Below are 25,813 nucleotides of genomic sequence, written 5' to 3'. Positions count from 1 at the left end.
CTAGTACAACCGGCTTGCATATCACTTAAATGTAGTTTCAGAAAAATAGATTCCTAGATTATCTGAAGTCTAGATTTTACGGCTGCATTTTCACATAAATCAGCAGGCTTTCCAGTGATGCTTATAGAAGCTGGTGGCCGTTATCATACATCACTAGAAAGAAAACGCAAGAATATTAACCCTGCAACCTAACAAATTTTCAATTTTATAGTAATAACTTAAAAACATATGAATAAACATTTTACAGAAGCTTTCCTAATACTCCCAAGGTTACCCTGCATCATGAAGTCTCTGATGATTGATGAGGTCTAACTTCTGAAGTTTCATCCACAATTAACTACTCTTCATCATTTTCCTCCCAGGATGGATTCTTTGATATTCACTATGGAATAAACTTCAGTTGGAAGATTTCCCACATGCATTTTATTTATATAGTATTCTCAATTATGAGTCCTCTGATGATTAGTAAGAGATGAGCTCTGACTGAAAGCTTTCCCACATTCTTTACACTTATAAGGCTTCTCTCCTGTATGAATTCTCGTATGTGTCATAAGAGATGAACTTTGTCTGAAGGCTTTCCCACATACTTTACAGTTATACGGCTTCTCTCCAGTGTGAATTCTCTGGTGCTGAATTAGAGCTGAGCTTTGGTTGAAGGCTTTTTCACAGTCATTACATTTATAAGGTTTCTCTCCAGTATGAATTTTTCGATGAGTATTAACTCCTGAGTGGGAACTGAAGGCTTTTCCACATTCCTTACAGTTATATGGTTTCTCTCCAGTGTGAATTCTGTGATGTATATTAAGCCGTGAAATCCACGAGAAGGCTTTCCCACATTCATTACATTTATAGGGTTTTTCTCCAGTGTGAATTCTTTGATGCTGTATGAGAGCTGAGCTTTGGCTGAAGGCTTTACCACATTCTTTACATGCATACGGTTTCTCACCGGTGTGAATTCTTTGATGTATAATAAGGGCTGAATGGTAACTGAATACTTTTCCACATTCATTACAATGAAAGGGTTTCTCTCCAGTATGAATTCGATGGTGTCTACTTAGCCGCGATATTGAAGTAAAGGCTTTCCCACACTGACTACATTCATACGGTTTCTCTCCAGTATGAATTCTGTGGTGTTGAATGAGGGATGAGCACTGACTAAAGGCTCTCCCACATTCATTACACTTATAGGGTTTCTCTCCAGTATGAATTCGCTGATGATTATTAAGGGATGAACTACCCTTAAATGTTTTTCCACAGTCTTTACATTTATAGGGTCTCTCTCCAGTATGCATTCTCTGGTGTCCAATAAGAGATGTGGTAAAACTGAAAGCTTTTCCACATTCACTACATATATAAGGTTTCTCTCCAGTATGAACTCTCAGGTGCTGAGTTAGGGAGGAGCTTTGGCTGAACGCTTTCCTACATTCCTTACATTTATACAGCTTTTCTCCAGTATGGATTCTCTGATGTTTACTCAGGGAAGAACTGTGGAGGAAGATTTTCCCACAGATATTACATTTGTAACATTTACGCACAGTGTTGACTCCTAATTGTTTAAATAGAATTGAATACTGCTTTGAATGAGGTTTCCTTCCTCTAGAAACAATTCTGGGTTTTCTAATAAGTGATGATTTTAGATCAAGATTTTTCCCAAGTTCAATACCTTTAAAGTTCCTCTCCATGTAGATTTTTTTGATGGTAACTAACACTTTCCTGAAGAGTTTCTTTCTGCCTTGTTGCTTCTCTATCTTGTCCTCATTTACGTAGGTTTTTCCCAACCTGAAGTCAAAAGGACCATCAACTATGAGTTTTTTCATGACTTCCTGATTTTCCTCTTCAGAAACTATGGTTTCAAACAAGCTCTCCCATCCTAAAATAAACAAAACATGTAAGTCTCTCTTGCACTAGAAATAAAGAAAAGTGACATCAAAATTAATAAATATAGCCATAACATCTTAGGAAAGGATGGGAAAAAGAAGAGAAAGAGAAGGAAGCAGGATGGTAGACATGCCTGGATAGGAGAGTCCGAAGAAACCTATATGCAGGTGAGCTGAGGAGCTCAGAGGAAAGTTCTTCCAGTAGCAGAAGCCAGGCCTGATCTAGTAACAATGCACAGACCATTGGTATAGGAGGCAATGCTGAGCACAGGCTGTATTATACTTAGCTTCATCTGCTATGTCAGCCACCAGAGCACCAAGGGAAAACTGCAGAGAGGCTAAAAATAAGATGGCTCTTTCATAGAACCATCGCCCCTGAAGAGCTCTATAAAACACAAGGTCTCAAGTAGTACTGCTCTGGGACTCATCAGAGTGCTATAAATAATGCTGTCATGGACATCTGCTCACTCAAGCAGTATTTACTCAGTGCCCACTGTGTACTATGCAAAGGTCAAGACTCTGGGACTTACAAGGAACCAGCCAGAAAAGGGCCTCCTCTCTCAAGGCTTACATTCTAGCAGTGGGATGTTGACAATGACCAAATAATCAGTCATCACACAAGTATCAAGGAGTGATTAGGACTGTAAGAAAACAAAAACAAGGTGATATGCAATAAGAATGAATAAGCTGGTATTTTAAACGGGGTGATGAGAAAATGAAATCAAAGATGAAAGCTAAATAACAAGAGTTGGTCGGGCAAAAAGGTAGGTATAAAGATGATTCTAGTTAGAAAGAACAGCTAACACAAAAGCCCTAAGCTTTCTGTGTTCCAGAACACAAAGAAGTCCAATGTGGCTCAAGCAGAGTGAACAAGGGGAGATGAGGAAAAGAGGTGAGCTGGGACACATCACACAGAGTCCTGTAGGCCACAGGAAGACGTCTGGAATTTCTTCCAAGCACTACTGGGGATTAGAAGAGAGATGATAGGGTTTGCGTTTAAATAGGATCACTCTGGTTGTTGTGTGACAAATGGACTGTAATGTTGTGGCAGTAAAGCTGGCAGATCTCCACTTATGACTAGAGCATACAGAGGAAGTGACAGGGAGGCTCAAGGATGACTGCCAGCTTTTGGCTTGGGCAGCTCAACGGAGATTGACACAATATCATAATACTGGGAAATACGGGGAGAAGAGTACATTCTTGAGAATAATTTTTTTCCACCTTTTCGATTACTTAGGATACCATGCAAGAAATGGAATCACTGATTCAAAAGAAATGAATACATTTTATGAAAGAGCTTTTATTTTCTTAACTAAAAAGGAAATATTTTAAGGGAATTAAAGGAAATAATTATAAGAAAAATTCAGAAAATACAGAAAATGATAAAAGTGAAAACATAGTCCCCCCATAAACACATCATGCAAATATAATCACTACTATATGTGGGATTTAGCTCACTAGAGTTTTTTGTATATAACAAATCGCTTTTACTTAAAAAATAAAAATGGGCTAAAACTGTAATAAGCTTTCCCCACTCCCACATCACTTAAAAATCGTAGTTTTTTCTCCATGTCAATAAAGTAGGCTGACATCATGATTTTAATGGTTACATAACATGTCCAATGCATGAACATATCATCATTTAATAAAGTCCCCTCTGAGAGTCATTTAGCCTTTTTTTACACCAGTAATACCTTGTGTTACAATATCTTTGTAACTTTGCGCAATTATGAAATTATTTTGAGAAATTTCTAAACTTTTAATAAAGACAGACCATCCTCCAGAAAGACTGTACCAATCAAAATCTCACTAAAGATACTGCTCATCACTCAGAGTAGTAGCAAAACAGTGGATATATATTTCTTAATCCTTGGTAATTTAATAAGGGAAAATGGTATCTCACTGCTTTAGTTTGAATTTCATTGATATTGACGAAACCCAAGTGTTTAAAAAAATCCTTTGTGGATTTTGAACTCACATACCTTGCCTTTTCAATTACAGTATTTATGCTTTTATATTGCAATGATTTACTCTTCAGACCTTTTTCTCTTTCTGTTATACCTTTGTATTCCTATAACCATGTTAGTACTATTAATAATAGGGAAAAACTAGAAACTAAAATTTCTAAAAGGAAGATTGTTTAATAAAACATGGCTTAACAATAAAGTCCTTTCAATGAAGTAGGCCTCTATTTACTGAGGGCTAAATAACTGAAGGACATTCACAAAACAAACTCTGGAACAATATGTACAATCAATCTTTCTGTCTCTTTCTGTGTACCGTCTCTAATTCACAAACACACTCAAACAAATATTTACATAGTCTGAACAGATAAATAGTAAATTCACAGCAGGAGTTGATCACACTTGGTAAAATTTCAGGTGACTCTCCTTTTTTTGCTCATCCTCCACTTTATTCTCACAATAGCATGTATAACTTGTACGAATTAAAAATAACTGATTTTTTTTTTAAGTGCTTGCAAAAGAACAATTTGATACTTAATGGTTTCTTCGCCAACCAGAAAGCTCAGGGCCAAATTTGAAACTCATTTATAGCTACCATTCTGGTCCTCCAACAGATATATTTATCTTCTAGGTTTCTGATTGAATTTCTATTTTATTACATCTTTATTCCAATCAGTTGTCCCAAATTGTTGGTGGAAAGTGGCAGAATATATGTTAAGTATGTAGCAGAAACAAAGGATCCCTCAAATGAAAAAAAAAGGATTGAGTCTTCAAAGCAGGGGGCCCAGTGAATGCCAAATAACATTAAAGCAAAAAAAAAAAAAAAAAAAAACTCAGGCCTTGATACAACATAATGAATTGTCTAAATTCCAAAGATAGGAAAATCCTATAAGGTCCCAGATAGAAGACAGAAAAGAAAAAAAAGGTTGCCTATGCAGGAAATAGAATCAGACTAATGGAGGACTTATTTGTTATCAACAACAGTCAGTGCTCAAAGACAGGGGAGCAAAGTTTGGACAATCCTAAGGGGGAAAAAAAACTGATACCAGAAATCTAGATTCAAAGGACAACTCCCAGAAGAGAAAAAAGAACTGATTTTAGACACATACAAATACTGCACACAGGAATACTGCTGAAAAAAATTTACTCAAGAAAATATTCTAGTCATACCAAAGGTGAAAATCTGAAGACAGAGTTCATGAACGGAAACACTAAACTGAACTGACACAGAAAGCCTATGTCCTGCTAGAGAGAAAAATAAATGCCAGGTAAGTGGCAAAGCTCAAGAGAGCCCTCCTCTGGTGCCAGAAACAAAGACAAAATCCCAAGTAGAACAGAACTGGGGAGCTTAGGATGCAGCATCCCACAAGGGTTTTACAGACTTAAGTGATAGGTCCTAGGAGCCAGGATCTGGAACATATTATTTTAAAAATTTCCACATAAAAGAGTTAGAAGAATGGCATGATGAAAATCTGCAAACCTTCTGGTTAGATCCCGTAATTGTTACCACTTTGCCATACCCAGTTTCCCTGTTTCACGTGTGCATATACCTACACATACATCTGGGTTTTTGTTGTTACTGTTTCTGCTGAATCATGTTTAAAAAGTTGTAGACAAGAAAGTCAAAGCAAAAGATTGTTCCAAGATGGAATCATGAGGGATGTATTATAGTGATAAAAGGTACGTTAAAACCACTAAGAGAATGTAATTTAGGAAAAGAGTCAATCCAGTAAAAGGAAAAAGGTGGGAGATAACAAGAATTATAAACCTTTATACATTATATATTGCATTACATATTCTGCAAATTACAAGAGACATTTGACAAACATGTAACCCATATTGGGAGAATTCAACCCTCCCTCTGAACTTGATGGACCAAGTAATCAAAAAAGTGGAGAGAAAGGATAATGGCCCTCCCCAGCATCCCCACCTGGCCTGGCACATCAAGGAGGCCCCTGGTAGTGTCTCCCAGAGTGCAGCCTCCTCCCTGTGTCCAGGCAGTCAGAAAATGCTATGCCCATTTCCCAATCACTCTGGCACTCACCCAGAAGCGGGCCTTGAGGAATCCCATTTTCCATCATCCAGGGGTCTACCCCTTGCTCCAACTGGGAGATGACCTTTGGCTTGGAAAACACAATCCCTGTTCATAAACAAGAGAAAGACATGAGTGGCCGTTCTGGCACACAGACCCAACTCCAGAGATCCCAGGGGAGAGGGACAGTGCCAGGGAGAAGGGGGTTTGTTCTGAGAAGGGCTTAAAACTGGGCTCGTAGAGGATGGCCAGGAGGTGGTCTCAGGAAGAAAGTTAGGGCTCTGTCTGTGCACTCCTCTCAGCTGGAATGCCCTATGGGACCCAGGGTGACAGAGCCTGGGGGAGCAGAAGACAGGAAAAGCACAGAAAAGATACCTTTTGTCAACTCTACCAAGCTGTGAGCTCTCCACACAGCCAAAGGGACTAGCAACAGCCACTCTCTGAGACCATCTGCAAGCCAAACCTGCTCAAGCCCTTCCAATGTCCTCCCTGGAGAATACTGAAACGCTCTCATGGCAGATTCTGTATCACAAGGAAAGCTCCTTACCCAGTGAGACCAGGTTGTTGTAGTTCTCCAGCATCACCTCCTGGTACAAGGTTCTCTGGGCAGAGTCCAGGTGCGACCACTCATCCTGGCTGAAGAGCACGGCCACATCCCTGAATGTCACAGACTCCTGGAATGGCAAACCCATTCCTGCTCACCCAGGACCATCCTCACAATGGGATGACTGTGAAGCAACCCTGTCACAACTCAGGGTTCTAAGTATTTCAAGTCAAGTATTTCTGGACAACCTCTCAGTCACTGAACACATATTTATCATGCATCTACTGTAAGCAAAGCATGGTGCCCCCTCAGAAAGCTTAAACACAGCAGCCAAACAAGATAAGCACTTGAAATTATGAAACAAAATGAGAGAAACACAGAACTTTAGACTTGGAAATGTACAATCACCTAGACCAAACTCTCATCTTACAGATGACACATAAGAGTTAGGTTTTAGAAGGAGGCGCCAGCACACTCACTTAAGGAGGAATAGATGGGAGACCACCTGGCTTGCCTGGAAGGGAGGTCACTGGGTCCTAGTTCTGTCATCACCATGGGCCATCTCTGTGTCCTAGGGGAGAGGACACTGACATTCACAGCTGGGAAGGCTCTGAGAATGTCCCAGGCGCAGCTTTGCCAGGAGAGGGCCCAGGTGGTGGGCTGCATAACCTTTCAATAAGAGCTAGAGGAGAAGACTGCGGTCAGGATTCTCCCTCTCCACCCCATAAGCCTTTGTTCTTTTATCTCTCTCCTGCTTCACTGGATCACAAGCACCACTCTGAACCAGAAGCCCCTTTCTTTCCTTACTAAGAATTGTTTTCTTAAAAAAGAAAATTAGAAAAGATGAATATCAAGGAAGAGAACAAGAAATGCTAATCTAACTTTCTACCACCAGAAAGAGTTTTAACTTTTTGCTATATGTCTTTTCAGGTTCCATATTTAAACAAAATAAAACCGTATCATATAGACAACTGCATCAAGGAAGATGTTCAAATAACTTGAGAGGATGCTATTAAGTTGAGATGGCTCCAATGCCCTGGGTTCCCAAAAAAATGAAACTTAAGCTCGGCCAATCACAAGCACCACCCAAACATTAGTTATATTATCAGGAACTGTGCACAGAGACAGTCCAAATAAGGCAACCAATCAAACTTTACCCGATCAAATAATTTCTTTGCTCTGCTTCTGCACTCACCCTATAAAACTTTCCCCTCACTCCTTTAGGCAGAACCCTGCACAACTTCTTGTTTAGAGCTGCCCAATGCCTGCTCAAATAAACTCTAAAATTTTAAGTGCCAAAGTTTATTTTTTAACAAAGATAAAAGCCGATTGCCCAGTTTCCTGGGAACAGATGGGCCTAACATGTCACTCCAAATTGCAAAACCTACCTAAACATATTGGGTAGTAGCCACTTAGCTATATAAAAGAATGAGCTTTCTGTCTTTACAATCTCTTTAGTGGATTGCCTATGATGTGCATCACAATCTGGTTTAATCTTTACTCAATAATAAAATTATTTTCTTTCTCTTCTACCTTTGTATAGAGGTTTTCTGGATTGGAGGATTATGTTTTTAACTATATTTTCCCAACAATTTATTAATGATACAGAGTTAAATGCCATGAAAGGCTGAAGGAGGGAAGAAATCACTTGGACCAGGATGCTTTCCATCTCAGGGAAGGCTCTTTTACCCACATCTGCCCCCAAACCATTGCCCAAGCTTCAATTTCTTCTGGATGCCTTCCATTCACCATCTATACAGCCTGGTCCTTCTGTGTGAATCCAAAATCTCACACTGCTAGACAGTTTCCCTGACTACACCTGCTCACAAGGTTTCTGTCTTCAATCTTTCTAGAAAATCACCTGGACCCTTACCCTGAAATACAGCTATACATCATTAATGATGGAGATATGTTCTTTAAAATGCACTGTTAGGCAATTTCATTGTTGTGTAAACATCATACACTTACACAAACCTACACTCAGGCTATACGGTATAGTGAGCCTATTGCTCCTAGGCTATAAACCCGTACAGCATGTTACTGTACTAAATATTGTAGGCATGTAAATCTAAACATAGAAAAGGTACAGTAAAGATACAACATAAAAGATGAAGAAGAAAAGGTCCACCCGTATAGGGTACTTAGGGTATTTACCATGAACAGAGACTACAGGACTGGAAGCTCCTCTGGGCCAGTGAGTGGTGAGTGAATGTGAAGGCCTAGGACATTACTGTACACTTCTGTAGGTTCTATAAACACCGTACACTTACATGACACTAAATTTATTTTCTTTTTAAAAAAAAGTAATTGTGCTATAACAGCTATGACATCACAAGGTGACAGAAATTTTTCAGCTGTATTATAATCCTACGGGACCACCTTCCTACATGAGGTCCCTCCCTAGCCTGACTACTCCCATATGTTGATTGGTCTCAGTCCCCTGAGGGCAAAGACAGTGCGTCTTCCCTTCGAAATCCCAGTGTTATGAAGGAATTATTTGGCTCCTTGGTGTTTTTGTCCTCCACAGGGCAAAAACATACCAAGATCCTTCACAAAGCTCTAGGCGTGGCAGAAGGAAGGGGTTGGGGCTCCCTAGTCAATTCCTAGTCAACAAGTACTTAACTGTTAAGTGAGAAATTCACAATTAGACTGGCTCTGAGGCAAGGAAACATCTTCCTTCTAGAGTTTCTTACCTAGCAGGTCCTCAGGTCCTTCCTTGGGCTTCAAGGCCTAGAGAAGCTCAACAATGGATGAAACAGGTCTACCATCTCTGAACCCTGAAGGCAGTTCAAGAAAGCAACAGCTTTCACTCACCTGTGCCTGGGCTGGCAGCAACCTTCTGGCCATTTCTCCCTCCCTGCTGCCCCTCTCAGAGAAGGCACCTGGAATGTAGAAGGACACTGTGAGGTCTTTTCATCCTGCCTGCACTCCTGCTCCCCCCTCATTAGGCCAGACCAGTTAGAAACCTCCACATGCCGAGCACCTGCAGAGAGGGACCCTGAGCATGGCCACCAAAACCTGCTACCTTTCAGCCACTGGTTTATAAATCAAGATGAAACAAACCAAGGGATTAAAACCACTGATGTGCATTAACAGGGCAAAGGGCACAATCAAGTGAGGCCCACAGAGATATTAAATTAAAGAGAAATGACATAAAATTCCACACATCTGGACTTGGATATTGCTCAAGGTGGAAAATAGCATTTGAAGAACGGATGCCTTTTTCTGGAATAGCCAACCAAAAATTATTCCTTTCTTTTCTTACTCATGGAAGTTTTACTTCATCAGAAAGTTGCTTTAAAGGAAGTGTTACCCATTCTCTCTCCCGCCCTCCTCCCCCCCACAAAAAAAACAAGGGCTCAGAGGAATAGCATCTCTGGCTAGAAATGAATTCAACATTTAGAGAAAAGGGAAGTAACTTAGCAAGTGGACGAAATTACACTAAACAAAAAAAGGAAATACTTAAATCACTCTAGGATTACCTGTAGAAAAACAATGCTAGACAAGCAGGATTGACAAAAATGAGTAAATATAAAATAAAAACTTTAAACTCTGGGGAATGGAGTAGGGGAGAGGGTCAAACCAACAGACGCTAAAAGCCGAAAATCGCCCCAAGGGCTCACGGACACTGAATCAAGGCAGTTTTCCGCAGTCTCTTTTCTGCGGCCGTTTCTCCCGGAGCCTGGCGGGAGACTAGAGCCCAGATGTCGCCGGCGGCGACTTGGGCTTCCGGCCTCCGCGGGGGGCCTTTCCAGGCAACGCCCCCTCCGCGGCCGAGTCCACCTGCCGAGGCCGCGAAGGCTCGCACGCCCGGAACCCGGGCTCGGCGAAGACTGGAGCGGCGGCCAGCCCTCCGTCCCGGCCAGCCGCAGCGGCCGCACGCCCCGGGCCGGCCCTCACCGGCAGCCTGCGCCTGGGCCCGCCGCGGCGGGTACTCGGGGCGCTGCACCGTACGGGAGGCGAGCGGAACACCTAGTTCAGAGACATTCTCCTCGCCGCCAAGCCTCGGGGCGCGCCTGCGCCTGCGCACGGGAGAGCCCACGGGTTCCCTGCCTGAACCGCAGAGCCTGTCCCTTCGGACTACATTTCCCAGGCGTCCCCGCGGCACAGCCCTCTACGGTGTCCGAGAAGGAACATAGGCACAAAGACTCGGGAAAGCAGTCAGGCTGGAGAACGAGAAGGCTGAAGCCTATTTCTCTTCCTTTCGTGCACCCATTTTATTTGTAATTATAATGACAATAACAATAAGAGGGAAAAGTGAGTATGAATTTTAAACTGTGAAGACTGCTGACTGTTAGCGTGTGGTGAGAGAACTATTACAATCTATTTTACCATTTTTTTTTAATTTAAAAAATTATGTCTAAATTTTGTAGCCTACAAAAATATGTATTAACTGGCACTCACATTGGGTAAAAACGAAAGCGTAAAGCTAGTATTTCCCTTTTCCTGACACTCATTTCTTCTTTTGAAATGTCTCCTTTAAGTTGTAACATAAAGCCTTTCCTCCGGCATTGACTGTTATCACAACTGCATCCTTAGTGACTAGCACTGTACACGCCGAATAAAATGTGCTCAGTAAGGGTTGATTTTTAAAATACCAAACATCAGAGTTTACGAAGACAGACCTAAAGCCAAAACTTAAAGCCAAAGGGTGCTTGAAGGTAGCAAATAAAGGGATAGACTAAGAGATGCCAGGTAAAATAATATGAAAAAGAAATCTGGGATCACTGTGTTACAATGACACAAAGATCATTTCAAAATAAAAATAATTAAGTTGGACAAAATGGGATGTTTTATATTGATAAAAGATAACAATGCACATCACTAATCATTATGGAAACGCAGATCAAAACTACATTGAGTTATCACTTCACACTCATTAGGATGGCTATTATAAAAGTAAGAAAACAACAACAGAAAACAAGAAGTATTTGTGAGGATGTGGAGAAATTGAAAACCTTGTACATTGACGGTGGGAATATAAAATGGTGCAGCTGCCCTGAAAAACTGTATAGTGTATGGCACTTCCTCAAAAAAAATTAAATATAGAATTAACATATGGTTTAGCAATTCCACTTTGGGACCATATGTTAATTCTATACTTAATTATTATTTTAAAATAATAAAATATAAAAATGTAACAGTTATGAACCATTGTTGGCAAAACACAGCAATTAGGTGGCAGACTGAGTATCCATGATTACCTCCCCTTTTCACTTAATACTCCTTAAAAGAACAAAAAAAGACATATGTAATTTTCAAAGGAGTAAATCTCATACAGCTCTAGAAAAATGCCACCAAAACACCAGAAATTGAGAGAAAATCCTGGAAGACACTCAGCAGATATGTGCTTTGAAATCCAAAATGTATCTAATAAAAGATTCGGAAGAAGAAAGCAAAGAAAATGGAGGAGAGGAATTAATAAAAAATAGATTACATATGAAGATATTGATAGAGATATAGCAGAAAACATATTCAAGCTGAGGAAGCTGTGAGTCTTGAGATTAAACAGAACATAAGGTGTTGAGCATAATGGATAGGGTAGGGTGGGAGCAGTCTATAAAAAAATACATCCTGGATGAAATATCAGAACTCTGAAGATAAACAGAAACCCCTGAAAGCAACCAGAAAAGAAGGAGGAAATAAAAGACTACCAGTGTGTTTTTTTACTTCAAGTAATACAAGATAGAACTGCTCAAGTTGGCTGAAATTGTTAGGTCTGGAGCCAAGAGGGAGACACACAAAGCCTCAGGTGTAGCAAACTGCTATTCACTTTGGGCATCTGGGTGCAGATGAGTAGAGGCTGAAAAAAGCATCCACCCTTAGGAGGAGGAGAGTGGTGAGTTTTATAGGAGGTTTGGAAGGGAGGGTGAATTTTTCTGAACAGAAACCAGTTCCTGCTGGTGTTGCCTGTGGTCAGAGTTAAATTTACAACCCCCCAGACTCCCCAGACCCTGTGGCTACTGTTTCACAAGCCGGATGATCATTATCTAAGTTTTCCATTAGCCACACTCTGTTCCATACTTTCCCACCCTGAGCAAGCCTAACAGAAATGATAAGGACATAGCAAGAAATCACTGGGGCCAACTCCAGCTATAGCACCATCAGCGGTTCTGTGATGTCATCAAAAAACAGGTTTCTTCCTTTACTGCACTCCACACTTCCTTCACTCCACACTCCAGGACCTGGGTGTAATGTGGATATGTAAATAAAATCAAGGTTCTTTTGGAAAATAGGAAGGGGAGAGGATATTGGGTAACCAAGAATATTCACTACTCCAAGAAAACCAAAGAAGGTGCAGCTGACATCATACTTTTCAGCAACACTGTGTTCTAGAAGATTGTGTGGAGCAATGTCCTCAGATTTCTAAAGTAAAATGAGGGGCCAGGCACAGTAGCTCACACCTGTAATCCTAGCACTCTGGGAGGCTGAGGCAGGAGGATCGCTTGAGCTCAAGAGTTCGAGATTTCTGGCCGGGCGCGGTGGCTCACGCCTGTAATCCTAGCTCTCTGGGAGGCCGAGGCGGGTGGATCGCTTGAGGTCAGGAGTTCGAGACCAGCCTGAGCAAGAGCGAGACCCCGTCTCTACTAAAAATAGAAAGAAATTATATGGACAACTAAAAATCTATATAGAAAAAATTAGCCGGGCATAGTGGCACATGCCTGTAGTCCCAGCTACTCGGGAGGCTGAGGCAGTAGGATCGCTTAAGCCGAGGAGTCTGAGGTTGCTGTGAGCTAGGCTGACGCCACGGCACTCACTCTAGCCTGGGCAACAAAGTGAGATTCTGTCTCAACAAAAAAAAAAAAAAAAAAAAGAGTTCGAGATTTCTAAAGTAAAATGAGTTCGAATTTCGAATTCTGTAACCCTCCAATCTTGCAGTGAATTGTGAGTGAAGCAAAGGCATTTAGAGGAGGAAAGTATTTACATAGATTGTAATTCCTCTAATATCTCTGATAGAATTAGTAATGAATGTAATTTATAAAAAAAAGAAGAATTCAAGAAAGTAAAATTTACATGGATTACAAGAAACAGTACCAAATAGATTAACAAGTAAAATATATCAGAGTCAAAATGATTCTTGAGACATATTGTGAAAATAATTTAATAACAGGATTAAAAACCCAGATGATTACAAAAGAGAGTGACAATGAGGAAATAGAAGATATGATAGCATGCTAAGATTCTTGTCTTATTCAGGGGGATAACATGGATACCAGATGACTTTAGATGTACATTTTTTATGTTTAAATATGTATGTTAAATATTTATAAGAAACCACTGGGAAAATAGAAATATGATCTATGACTTTGTAACCAACCACAGAATAATCTTAAGCTACATTCAATATTCTTACTAACAGTAAAAATATGATATTGATAAATGCAAATTTATATACATACTGCAGGACAAAGCAAATAAACAATTTTAAGTTAATGTCATCAGCAGGCAAGCTTTTCTGAATAAGCCAAAAGAAATAGAAATTAAATTTCTTACAAGTTGGGAAAAGCCTGTTGTTTGATGTTTGAATTGAAAATGTCAACAATCAATTTTTGGTTCTTTCTAAAAAAATTTTTTTTCTCTGTCTCTGTTCACTGTAAAGACCTAGAAGGAATGACAATCCAATGGCAATTAGCTACCAAATTATGGTCTCTAAACAGCGCTTAACATAAAAGGGCTCTTTTGCGAAATGGTTTATTGTAACTCTGAGGCAGAGAGGTGCACAAAACAGGTATGGTTCCTGAGAGCAAGAAAGCTATCAAAGTCTCATGTCAAAAGGACACAGAAACCAGCTTGAAGGGGTTCTGTTGGACAAAGATAAGAAGAATTGATCATAAAAAAGAATAATAGCTGCAATGGATTGAAAGGTGTCAAATGCCATAAAAATTTATTTACTTATACTTCCAGCAAAGATAGAGTAAAAGGGCCTGGAATTACCCTCCTACCTTAAATGAATACCACCAACACCACCAACAGACGAAATATATAACAGGAAACATTAGGCAACAAAGGACATTGGTTCCTGAGAGACAAAAAACAAACGAGGTGAGCCCTGTGATTGTCCCAGCTTACTGCTTTGACAGTCTTCCAGGGCAAGGCCCAGAAAAGGCATTTGCAAAGTCCCAACATCCATTCTTGATAAACATCTCTCACCAAACAAGAACTAGAAAAGAACTTGTCTACAAAAACCTACAGCTAACACCATTCTTAATGGCTAAAGAATTACTGTTCCCCCAAGGTCAGTTAACAAGGCAGGAATGTCAGCTCTCACCACTCCTATCGGTCATTCTCATGGAAGCGCTAGCAGTTAGGGTAAGGCAAGAAGCAGCATCTGAATTAGAAAGCAGAAAGTAAAACTACCTTTATTCACAACTTATATAATTGTCTATGTAGAAAAATCTGATGGAATCTCCAGAGAGGCTTCTTGAACTAGAAAGTGAGTTTAGCAAGGTTGCAAGATACAATGTCAACGTTCAAAATCAATTGTACTTCTTACTAGCAATGAGCAATCATAAATTGAAGTTTAAAAAGCAGAGTTATGTACAATAGCATAAAAATATGAACTACTTCAGGATAGATCTGACAACCACAGGCAAGTCCTATTTACTGTAAACTACAAAACATTATTGAGAGAAATTGTAAAAGTCCTAAATAAGTAGAGAGATATATGCCTTGTTTATGGGTAAATGTTCTTAAAAATCAATATTAAGTGTTAATTCTCCCCCGATTGATCTGCAGTTTCAGCACACTCCCCACGAATCATAGCAGGCTTGGTGATTTGACAAGGTGATTCCAAAATTTGTATGGAAATTCAAAGGACATAGAATACCCAGAATGACTTTGAAAAAAGAGGACAAACTTGGAGAACTGACATTCGATGATTCCAAGACTTATAAATCTATAGCAATCCAGACAGTGAATGAGGGATGTGATCGAGAAAGAGAAATTTGAAATCATCTCTATAAAATCAACTGAAACCAAGGGGTTAAAACTTTGCTAGACTTCTACCCTTTGTAAGGTGTAGCTACAGTTCAGAATTCACCGCCCCTAGCCTGCTTCCCTAGAATTGCTTACTGTTGAGGAGTTTGGGCACAAAATCTATAACTTCTCTTAGTCTCTTCTATAGATAACACCTCTATTGTGAAATCTAAGACTGCCTTTTAAAATGCTTTCCAGACCCTGCATTCCTGCAGGCCCACCCATGCTGCCCAGACCAGAGAGCCATCCTGCCGAGGCGCTGACTGCCTGCAGTAACTGCAGTTTCTCCTTTCCTGTGATTTTATCCCCCACCCAACCTTACAGCAACGCCAATTCCCTAAGTCCTCTGCCTGCCAAATTCCCAGCCTAGAGCTTGTCGGGGAGGCGGATTAAAGAAATTCTGCCCGTTTCCATGTCAGCTGTCTGCTAACTAATAAACTCTCTGCTGTGTCCCTGCTGTCTCCATGCATTGGCTTTTCCTGTGCAACAGGCAAAAAGAACCTGGTTGGGTGACAACAAATAGATAATGGAACGGAATACAGAATCCATCAATAGACCCACACATGTATGGGCCACTTATTTTACACAAAGATGGCAATGGCAATTCAGGGTAACTTTTTAACATACGGTGCTGGAGCACCTGGCCAACCGCATACAAGGAAGTGAAGTTTGATTCATAGCTCACACCATTAAAAAACTCTCAGAATTAATCATAGAACTAAATGTAAAACCTAAAACATTAAAGCTTCTAGAAAAAAATAAGAGAAAATCTTTGTTGCCTTGTGTTAGGCTAAGTTTTCTTAAATGCAACACCAAAAGCATGATCCATAAAAGAAAAAATGTTGACATGGATTTCATCAAAATTAAAACTTCATCAAATGACACTTTTAGGAAAATGAAAAGCTAAGCCACAGATTGGGAGAAATGTTTGGAAGGCATAGATCTGAGAAAGGACTTGTATCCAGAATATATAAAGAACTCTCAAAATTATAACAACAACAAAAAAAAAATCTAATTTTAAAAATGGGCAAAAGATTTGATCAGGCACTTCGCCAAAGATGTAATAATGGCAAATAAGCTCATAAAAGTTTGCATAACATCTTTAGTCATTAGGGATTTGTAAATTCAAACTACAGTGAGATACCACTACGCACTGTAGTAGGCTGGTTCGTACCCCCCACCCCCGTATATGTTCACATCTTAATCCCCAGAATCCGTGACTATTACCTTATGTGGCAAAAGAGACTTTGCAGAGGTGATAAAGTTAGGGATCTTGAAATGGGGAGTGGTGTGGTGATGGATTAGAGTTGGAGACATCAGCATAAACTGTTTGGCTTAATGTGGGCTCTAATCATGACAGAGAAATATTTATAGATATGTGTATCTACTCAAGTTGATGTACACATATATTTTTCTGCTCTGTCAGCTGAGAAGTTCTAAAAGCAAAGAAGATCCAGTAGCAATGCACAAACCTAGAGCTCATATCTTCTTTTTGAACACTGTTTTCCAATAAAAGAAACCACAGCTCCTTGGAGAAATAGGTTCTGAAGCTGAGGCAGGGAATATGTACAAGGTGAGCCAGAGCACTGGTAATGCTGTTAACAGACATGCAAAGGGATTTTTTCCCCTAGGCTCAGTTGTGTGCTGCACAGAAAGCCAACTGCGGAGACACGAGGATTGTCAAGGAAGAAAGTAAGTTTATTGCGGAGGACATAAACCAGGGAGTGGGAGGACGGCCTCAAATCTACCTCCCCAACTGCCAGGGTCAGGAGTTTTTCTAGAGGTGAAATGAATAATGCATGAAGTGAGTGAGCATCATTACATGTTCGGGATGGAGCACAGGGGACGCAAGCGCAGTGAGAAATCACACTGGCACATACAATACATCGCGTGATCAAAAAATGGCAGATAAGCCCCTCTCAGGGTGGATTTTAATAGTTTAATGAGCTGGGGGCAATACTGGTCATCCTGTGGGCAAGATTTGTGGTGAAATGCCACTTACGGCTTGTCTTCACTTCTCTAAACAATCAGGTGGTTGAGGCCTTGTAGTTACCTTGTGGCTGCAAGGAGGTTCTGCCATTTCTGAAAACAACTCATCAAGGAAATGGATCAGTAAAAGAGAAAGTTACAAAGTTACTGGCCTGGGAGCTTGAAACCTAAGAAAACTGCAAAAAGGCCCTTTTGTTCCTGGAGCTGGTTACAATGCCGGAAAGTAAAGAAGTTCTCAAAATAACAGAAACCAGTGATGGGGACATGTTAAAAGCCATTTGAAAGAGCTCCTAATGACCAAAGGTAGAATGATTTGAGCAATAAAGTAGCATTAGATTATAACACAAAGTGCAAAATAAACATCTGAGTCTATGCTGACATAAATAAGTGGCTTAATAAATAAATGGGAGAGTAGACAAATCTCTCATGCAAAAGAATTAAAAATAATTAATGTAAATACTCCACCCTCCAAGAAGTGCACCTTGAGGTGGGCTGTGCATCGTGACTTCCTTCTAACCAGCACAATGTGGAAAAGTAGAAAAAAGAGTAACTCCAGTGGAGAAACATGACAAACACTGTCCAGCGATTACAGTTCTAAGTCATAGTGATAGTATGCACCCCTTGATATCGTGTGAGGAAAATGACACTTTCCCTCCGTGGTCTTTCTTCCAAAAATTCATAAGCCAAGTCTAATAATGAGAAAGACATCAGAGAAATCACAGTAGAGAGACATTCTACAAAGTAACCAGTACTCCTCAAAACTGTCAAGGTCCTTAAAAACAAGGAAAGTCTGAGAAACTGTCACAGCCAACAGGCACCTAAAGAGACATGGTGACTAAATGTGACATCATGTCCTTTGTGGGATACTACAACCGAAAAAGGACATCAGGCTATGGACTGAGGCAAAAATCTCAATAAACGGAGGTTTATTAAGCCAAAGTTGAGGATACACCAGGGGAAAACATGAACCACAGATAAAACTGTGGCTGTTTTTCTGAAAGGGAATTTGGAAGTTTTCAGCATATAAAGGCATGTGGGGCCGGGCAAGGTGGCTCACGCCTGTAGTCCCAGCACTCCGGGAGGCCGAGGCAGGAGGATCACTTGAGCTCAGGAGTTCGAGACCAGCCAGAGCAAGAGCGAGAACCCGTCTCTACCAAAAATAGAAAAATTAGCTGGGTGCGGTGGCGCATGCCTGTAGTCCCAGCTACTCGGGAGGCTGAAGCAGGAGGATTGCTCCAGCCCAGGAGTTTGAGGTTACAGTGAGTAATGATGATGCCACTGCACTCTAGCCTGGGCAACAGAGCAAGACTCTGTCTCAGTGAATAAATAAATAAATAAATGACTAAATAAATAAAAAGGAATAAAGAAAGCAAAAAAGGCAGAAAGGTTGTGGTATGAGAAAAAATGGTTAGGTTCTTGTGAGACCCAAGAAATCTACATTTTACATAAGGTGAGGCAAATGTTAGAAGAGAAAAAGGGAGTGGAGGAAGCATCAGTTATGCAGACATTCCCAGGTAGGTGCAGATGTCTGAGCCTGTCTTGTCACTGTTCTCTTGCCTGTGAAATTAACTTGTAATTCATTATCAGAGTGGAATCAAACAGACCTCAGTTTTAGGAGCTAGACAGAGCTTGGGAGCTAAAGTTACAATGTGCAGGTCCTTGCTCGTGGGGAGTCATGCAGGAGTTCCCTTAATGAATGGTCTGTGGGGCCAGCTCTTCACAGCTGAGGCCTCTACCTTCCCTTTTATTAATACGTGAGGAGTTGGGGGGAGGCTGAGATTTTTATTTTCTTTTTACAGTCAAAAACTAAAGAAATGAATAGTGCAAAAACTAAATATGAATAAAGTATGGACAGTGGCAAATAGTAAACACTATATAAGTATTAGACGTTATCACTATATTATTATTTTAATTATTATTATTTTTGTCCCCACTCCATCGTGTCTGTAAAACTCATCTATCTTGATACATGTGGTCGAAGCTCTTAATTTTTATTGTTCTTTAGTGCACGTGAGACTATGCCACAATTTATTTATCTGTCATTCTGTCAGTGGTCACTGTGTGTTGTTTCCACATGGTGTCATTAGTGTGTGCATGATGAGAAACTTTTCAGGGCATCTACGCAGAAGTGGCATTGCAGGCTTAGGGTATGTGCATCCTCAGCCTTACAATATAATGCCAAACTGTGGAGTGATTAAACCAACTTATAGTAACAATGTTTTATGAGGATTCCTCACAATTTGATTAGAGATTTACATTTTTGCCAATCAAGTGGGATAATAAAGTTAAGTCTTAACTCACTGATGTTTTCATTTTTATTTTACTATTAAGGGAGTTAAACATCTGATATGTTTACTGTCCGTTTTTTGAGACAGAGTCTCACTCTGTTGCCCAGGCTAGAGTGCTGGGCGTCAGCCTGGCTCACAGCAACCTCAAACTCCTGGGTTCAATTGATCCTCCTGCTTCAGCCTCTTGAGTAGCTGGGACTACAGGCATGCGCCACCATGCCTGGCTAATTTTTTTCTATATATTTTTAGTTGTCCAGCTAATTTCTGTATATTCTCAGTAGAGATGGGGTCTTGCTCTTGCTCAGGCTGGTCTTGAACTCCTGGCCTCGAGCGATCCTCCCGCCTCGGCCTCCCAGAGTGCTAGGATTACAGGTGTGAGCCGCCGCGCCCGGCCCATTTTAGTTTCTTCTTTTGCGAAATGCTCTTCAAGTCTTCTGCCAATGTTTCTATTGTGTTGTCTCTTTCTTACTGATTCATATCTATACCTATTGTGTACATTGATTGTTTATCAGTTACCTACATGGTAAATATCTCTATTGCCACAGTTTATGGCAACAATTTTCACTCCTTTTATGGTGTATTTTGGTGAACAGAGGTTTGTAGTTTTCTAGACAATTTAATAATTCTTTTCCTTTTGTGCTAGAGCTTTTAGCATTTTAATCATATTTAACAAGCCCTTCACCAGACTTGGTTCAGAGAACATGTACTCATACATTAAAAAGTCTTTTAAATTTTTATTCTAATATTTGTCTTTATCCATCTAGAAGTAATTTTGTGCATGGTGTGAAGTAGGGATCCAATTTCATTCTTTTTCATTATGGTTACCCAATTTACTCAAAATCATTTATTGATAATTTGTCTTTTTCCCTATGATTTGCTAAATCAATTTTCCATATATATATAAAATGGATTTCCCTATACAGATTTCCCATATATACGTGTAACTTATTTTAAGGACTCTATTCTATAAAGTTCATCTGTATATTTATGTCTGCACCATTACCATTCACAAATTAATGTAGCTTTGTAATACATCTTGATATATCATCTTGTTTTATTCTTGAAGAAGAACCAATTATCCTTTGCCCTTTGACTTTCTACATACATTTTAGAATCAATGTGTTAAATTCTATGTCAATCCCTTTGGGATATAGTTTGGGATTACACTGAATCTATAGCTCAATTTGAGAAGCACTAGAATCTTTACATTTATTGAGTCCTCCTAGCCATGAACATTTTCTATCACCCAGTTCCTTTAGTTCTTCTTTATGTCTTTGAACAAATTGTCTTAATAGTCTCCTTAAAGATTTTGCCAACCCCTGGTCAGACAATTCCTAGTTATCCTATACATTTTTGTAGTTATAAATGGAATCTTTTTTAAAGTTACATTTTCTAATTTTTTGTGCCTAGTGTATAAAAAGGCAAATAATTTTAGGATTGCTCTTATATTTATATATTATTTTCTATGTAGGTGCCATAGTTAATCTTATGTGTCAACCTGATCAACCTGACTGGCCCACGGGATGCCCAGACATTTGGTGAAACATTATTCTGGGTGTATCTGAGGGTGTTTCTGGATGAGATTCACATTTGGCTCAGTAGACTGAGTAAAGCAAATTGCTTTAGTTCAGTGCGAGTGGGTCTCATCCATTCCGCTGAAGCTCTGAGTAAAACAAAAAGGGTGACCCTCTCCTGACTAAGAGAGACTGCCTCTTGCCTTGCCTGCCTTGAGCTGGGCTATCGATTTTTTCCTGGCTTTGGACTCAGACTGAAACATCAGCTCTGCTTGGGTCTGGAGGCTGCTGGCTAAATTGGAACCAACACCGTGGGCTTTCTGGAGTCTCAGGTCTTAGACTCAGATTGGAACTACACTATGGCTCTCCTGGTCTCCAGCTTACAGACTGCGGATCTTGGGACCTTTCATCCTCCATAAATACATGAGCAAATTCCTTATAATACATCTCTTTATATATATATTTTTTCTCTGTGTCTCTGGAGAACCTGACTAATAAAATAGACAATCATATTGTCTCCAAACGATGACAGCTGTGTATTTTCCAAATCAACCATTATGGTTCTTTTTTTTCTTGCGCTGACTAGTGCCCGCTAGAGGGAGTAATAATTGGAATTATTGTCTTGTTCTGATTTTAAGGGAAATAAATACTTCAAATAACTCATCACTAAGTGCAATATTTTCTGTAGGCTTTTAGTAGATAACTTTATCAGTTTAAAGAAGATCCTTAGATTGCAAAACTTAAAATCATGAATTTAATATTAGATGTTATCAAATGCCTTTTCTGCATCCATTTAGATAATCATGTTTTTCCCTTTAATCTGTTAATGCAGTGAATCACATTAATAGATTTTCTAAGTCATTAATCTGCTAAAGTGCATTTCTGGGATAAACCAGACTTGGTTATGACATTTTTGTGTATTTCAGCTTGCAAATATTGGACTCAGATTTTTGTACCTATGCTCCTTAGTTTGGCCTATAAACTTTATTTCTTGTACCATGTATTGGCCTCATAGAATGCACGGTTGCATGTTTTCTTTTTTTCTATTCTGAATTTTTTTGTGAAGAAATATATTTCGTTGCAACAAGTTTCCGTATTGTGATTAGTTTGGTGGTATGTGGAGGGTTTCGTGGTTTGTATGGGATTTTCCTCCAGCACATTGATACTTTGCACTCAGAGGGTCTGGACACAGGGAAATCCACACAGCTGAGAGCAGTACGACTTGAACAAACGGGCCTGTACCTGGCCGACTCCCGCTCCCACAATCTCTCTCGGCTCAGGTGGCCGCCTGCTCTCTGCACGGTCCTCATAACTCAGTGGCATCAGCCCCTCCTTCATCATACCCTCTTTCTCCAAGGTGCTTTCATCTCTCTTAAAAGGTGAAGTTCTCAATTTACTCTAGCACATATGTGTAGATACACACATATGTATTTAACATTTAACATTTATGTATTTAACATTTTATCATGCCCCCTTAACTTTGCTGTTATTTTTGTTAGAATTGTGGTTTTCATTAGTGTTCTGGTTCCAAACCTTCTTATGATTTGAGTGGTCTGTTCCAATCCTATTATTCCAATACCTCTGGTTACTTTTTATCTGCAGATTTATGCAATGCAAGCATTTTCATTCTATTTCGTGACATTTTTCTGTACCTGGGATCTCCAAGAGCTGTCCACTCTTCCTAGTAGACATCAACATTGCTTTTTAACACTCTTCATTCAGTCTCCGACCAAATATTACCTACCATAGAGGCCTTCCATGTATCCAACTGGATATCCACATGCAAAAGGATGAGGTTGGACCCCTCCCTCACATCATACACAAAAAGTAAGTCAATATGGATCAAAGACCTAAACGTGAGAGCTAAAACTATAGAAATCTTGGAGTAAAATATAGATGTAAATCTTCATGGCCTTGGGTTTCGCAATAGATTCTTAGATATGATACCAAAAGTGCAAGCAATGAAAGACAAATATATGATTTGGACTTCATCAAACTTAAAACTTTTGTCCACCAAAAGACATTCTCAAGAAAGTGAAATGAAAACTCACTGAATGGGATAAAATATTTGTAAATCATATATCTATAAGGATACAGTATCCAGTATATATACATGAGTCTTAAAATTCAACAAGAAGACAAGCAACCCAATTTAAAAAGGCTCTAAGAATTTGAATACTCATTTCTTCATAGAAGATACCCAAATGGCCAAAAGCATGTGAAAAGATGTTCAATATTATCAGTCATTAGGGAAATGCAAATGAAAACCACAATGAGATGTAACTTCACATTCACTAAAAAGGTGATAATCACAAAAGTAGAAAATAAGTGTTGGTTACAGGATTTTCAGAATGGCCTTGGACGGACACAGTTTTCCCCACTTTCTCATTTGTAGTTCTCAAGAATAACTATAGAATGTGCTAGGACTAAAACACTCTATTAAGGAGGGGCCGGCCAGAACAGCCTGGGCTTTGTTCCTGTACCCCCCAGGGGCAGGACATCCTTCAGTGCTTTGGCCCTGCAAATCCTGTGCCCCCACCCCCACAGTATACGTAACCCAGGGCAGGCCCTCCTGGGGTCCTCAGCCATGGTGCCAGTGGGGCACATGCAAAGCAAACTTCACCCACCCTGGGCAGCTTTTCTGAGCCTTAGAGGAGTAGCTTGTCATGAACGCTGGGCTTCTGCCGTTCCTTGCCACCCTCCGTGAGTGATAAGTTTGCTTCATGTGACTTGTGAGTGTGGGTGTCCTGTCTCACCAGACTCAGCCAAGCTGGTGAACGCGCAGCGGCGAGGATGTGGAGACATCATAGCCCTCGTGCGTTGCTGGTGGGAATGTACAATGGTTTGGCTGCTGTGGAAAACAGTTTGTTCTTTAAAAAGTTAAATATGGAATTACCATATGATCCAGCAATTCCACCCCTAGTGTATGGGAGGGGACGATGGCTTCCCTCCACCCTCCCAGGGTCTTTAGTAGGACTATGATTTAAATTGACGACAAAAGCCATATTTAATTACATACATATGCATGGGAGTCCCACAGAGTATGAGGCTGGAGGAAGGGCAGATGACTGAGGCCTGTATAGCATCCTGAGCTACAGAAAGGAACAGGGGCTTGGGCTGTCTTGGAGATAATTTATGGGGGGGTGAGAGGAGGAAATGCATGGGGAATAAAGGTTGTCTTGTTATAGAAATAAAAACTCTCTCGGATAACAAAAGTTTTTTGGAGCGGCCCTCTTCCTGATACAGGATACTTTTACTAACATAGATTTCCTTTCTGGATGTAAATTTCTTTTACAAAAGGGCAGTTTTTCAGAGCTACTCCTGTGTCTGCAGTTTCCCGGATTAACCAGATCAAAATATGCTAAAGAAGCACATTTTGTGATGGCATCTTCTAGTCTCCTATGGTCATACTATGGAGTGGTGTGTCCTGACCCCCAAAACTAGGTATGTACACAAAACAATTTAAAACAGGTACTCAAACAAATACTCATACGCAAATAGACCAAAGTTGGAAACAGCCCAGTGTCCATCAATGGACACCGGGTAAACAAATTGTGCTACAGACACACAATGGAATTTTATTATAAAATTAGGAATGAAGTACTGATACATGCTATAATGTGGATAAACCTCAAAACATGGTAAGTGAAAGAAACCAGATGGAAAAGGCGACATACATTTACATGATATATTCAAAGTAGGTAAATCCACAGAGACAAAAGCAGGTCTGCACTTGCCAGGGGCCCGTGGGGGACGGACTTGAGAGTAACTGCTTAAAGGTACGGAGTTTTGGGGTGAGGAAAATGTTTTGGAATTTTTAAAAGAAAAATTTTAGAAATTTAACAAAGTTTAATTGGGCAAGGAAAGAAAAGGATTCTCAAAGTGAGCACTGCTGCATGTTTGGAGGAAATTTATGAACAGAAAAAGGAAAGACACACAGAAAATGGAAGTGATGGTCAGAAATAGCCACCGGGTACGCTGAGCACCCGCGGCACCTGGCCAGGGTTTGCCCAGCCGGCTGGGAGCGGTGCCCGGTTCCGTTCTGGCTGCTGGGGCCGGCGGAGTGAGATTCAGCAGTGGTTACAGAAGCACACCCCTCAATCAGGCTTCCAGTTCGCCTGCCTTCTAAGTCAGGTTACAGTTCGCACTTCAGGACACAAGCTATGCGAGGACGGAGGCTTTCTCAGGCCAGATTTTAGTTTGGACAGAAGCCCGCGTTGGCGGCGGTTGCCCAACATGGCGAATGCCCCGCGACTATAGTCAATGGGCAGCCACAGGCACCACCTAGGCAGGGCCGGGAAAGGCCAGGCCCCTGCAGGCATGGAGGTTTGGGTGATGCCACCAGCTAAGGAGCCACCGCAAGCTGAGGTGTTTGCTGAGGGCCAAAGGGATATGGAATGGGTGGTGGAGAAGGTACTTATAAACACCAGCCACCACTATGTGACCAGTTACGGAAACGAGGGGTAGCACTGGTGGCCTGGCCTCCCTCCCGCACCCCGGGGGGCAGTGGTGGGGGCCTCTTCCTGGTCTCCCGGCTGCTGCTCCTGCTCCCTGAGGGTCCCTGCTCTGGTCAGGAGCCAGTGGCTGCTCTGCTCATTCAAATCGGGAGCCACGGCAGCTGCCTGGGCC

General features: G+C 40.6%; 1 protein-coding gene across 1 annotated transcript; it reads right to left on the bottom strand.

The window, feature by feature from the left end:
• Nucleotides 1-408: 408 nt before the first annotated feature.
• Nucleotides 409-25,422, bottom strand: ZNF879 (zinc finger protein 879). Its single transcript, XM_069467853.1, has 7 exons — nucleotides 25,324-25,422; nucleotides 22,427-22,555; nucleotides 10,318-10,531; nucleotides 9,232-9,299; nucleotides 6,421-6,547; nucleotides 5,886-5,981; nucleotides 409-1,870 (listed from the first exon to the last, which is right to left on the bottom strand). Exons 1-7 carry the CDS (start codon nucleotides 25,420-25,422, stop codon nucleotides 441-443), a joined length of 2,163 nt encoding a protein of 720 aa, XP_069323954.1. The 3' UTR covers nucleotides 409-440.
• Between the last annotated feature and the right edge of the window lie 391 nt (nucleotides 25,423-25,813).

This window comes from Eulemur rufifrons, chromosome 5, assembly GCF_041146395.1.
Source record: "Eulemur rufifrons isolate Redbay chromosome 5, OSU_ERuf_1, whole genome shotgun sequence".
NCBI classification, from domain to species: Eukaryota; Metazoa; Chordata; class Mammalia; order Primates; family Lemuridae; genus Eulemur; species Eulemur rufifrons.
Note: the sequence above shows the minus strand (reverse complement) of the source record. Positions and strands in the feature narration are given on the sequence as shown.

What these genes read in the sequence shown, in the direction of transcription:
- ZNF879 (XM_069467853.1), bottom strand. Translation starts at nt 25,422, where the DNA reads ATGTTGGGCAACCGCCGCCAACGCGGGCTTCTGTCCAAACTAAAATCT. An exon ending in TGGGAGCGGGAGTCGGCCAG is followed by an intron (nt 10,532 to 22,426) that starts GTACAGGCCCGT and finishes CGGACACCGTAG; the next exon opens with AGGGCTGTGCCGCGGGGACG. An exon ending in CAACAACCTGGTCTCACTGG is followed by an intron (nt 5,982 to 6,420) that starts GTAAGGAGCTTT and finishes GTTTATGAACAG; the next exon opens with GGATTGTGTTTTCCAAGCCA.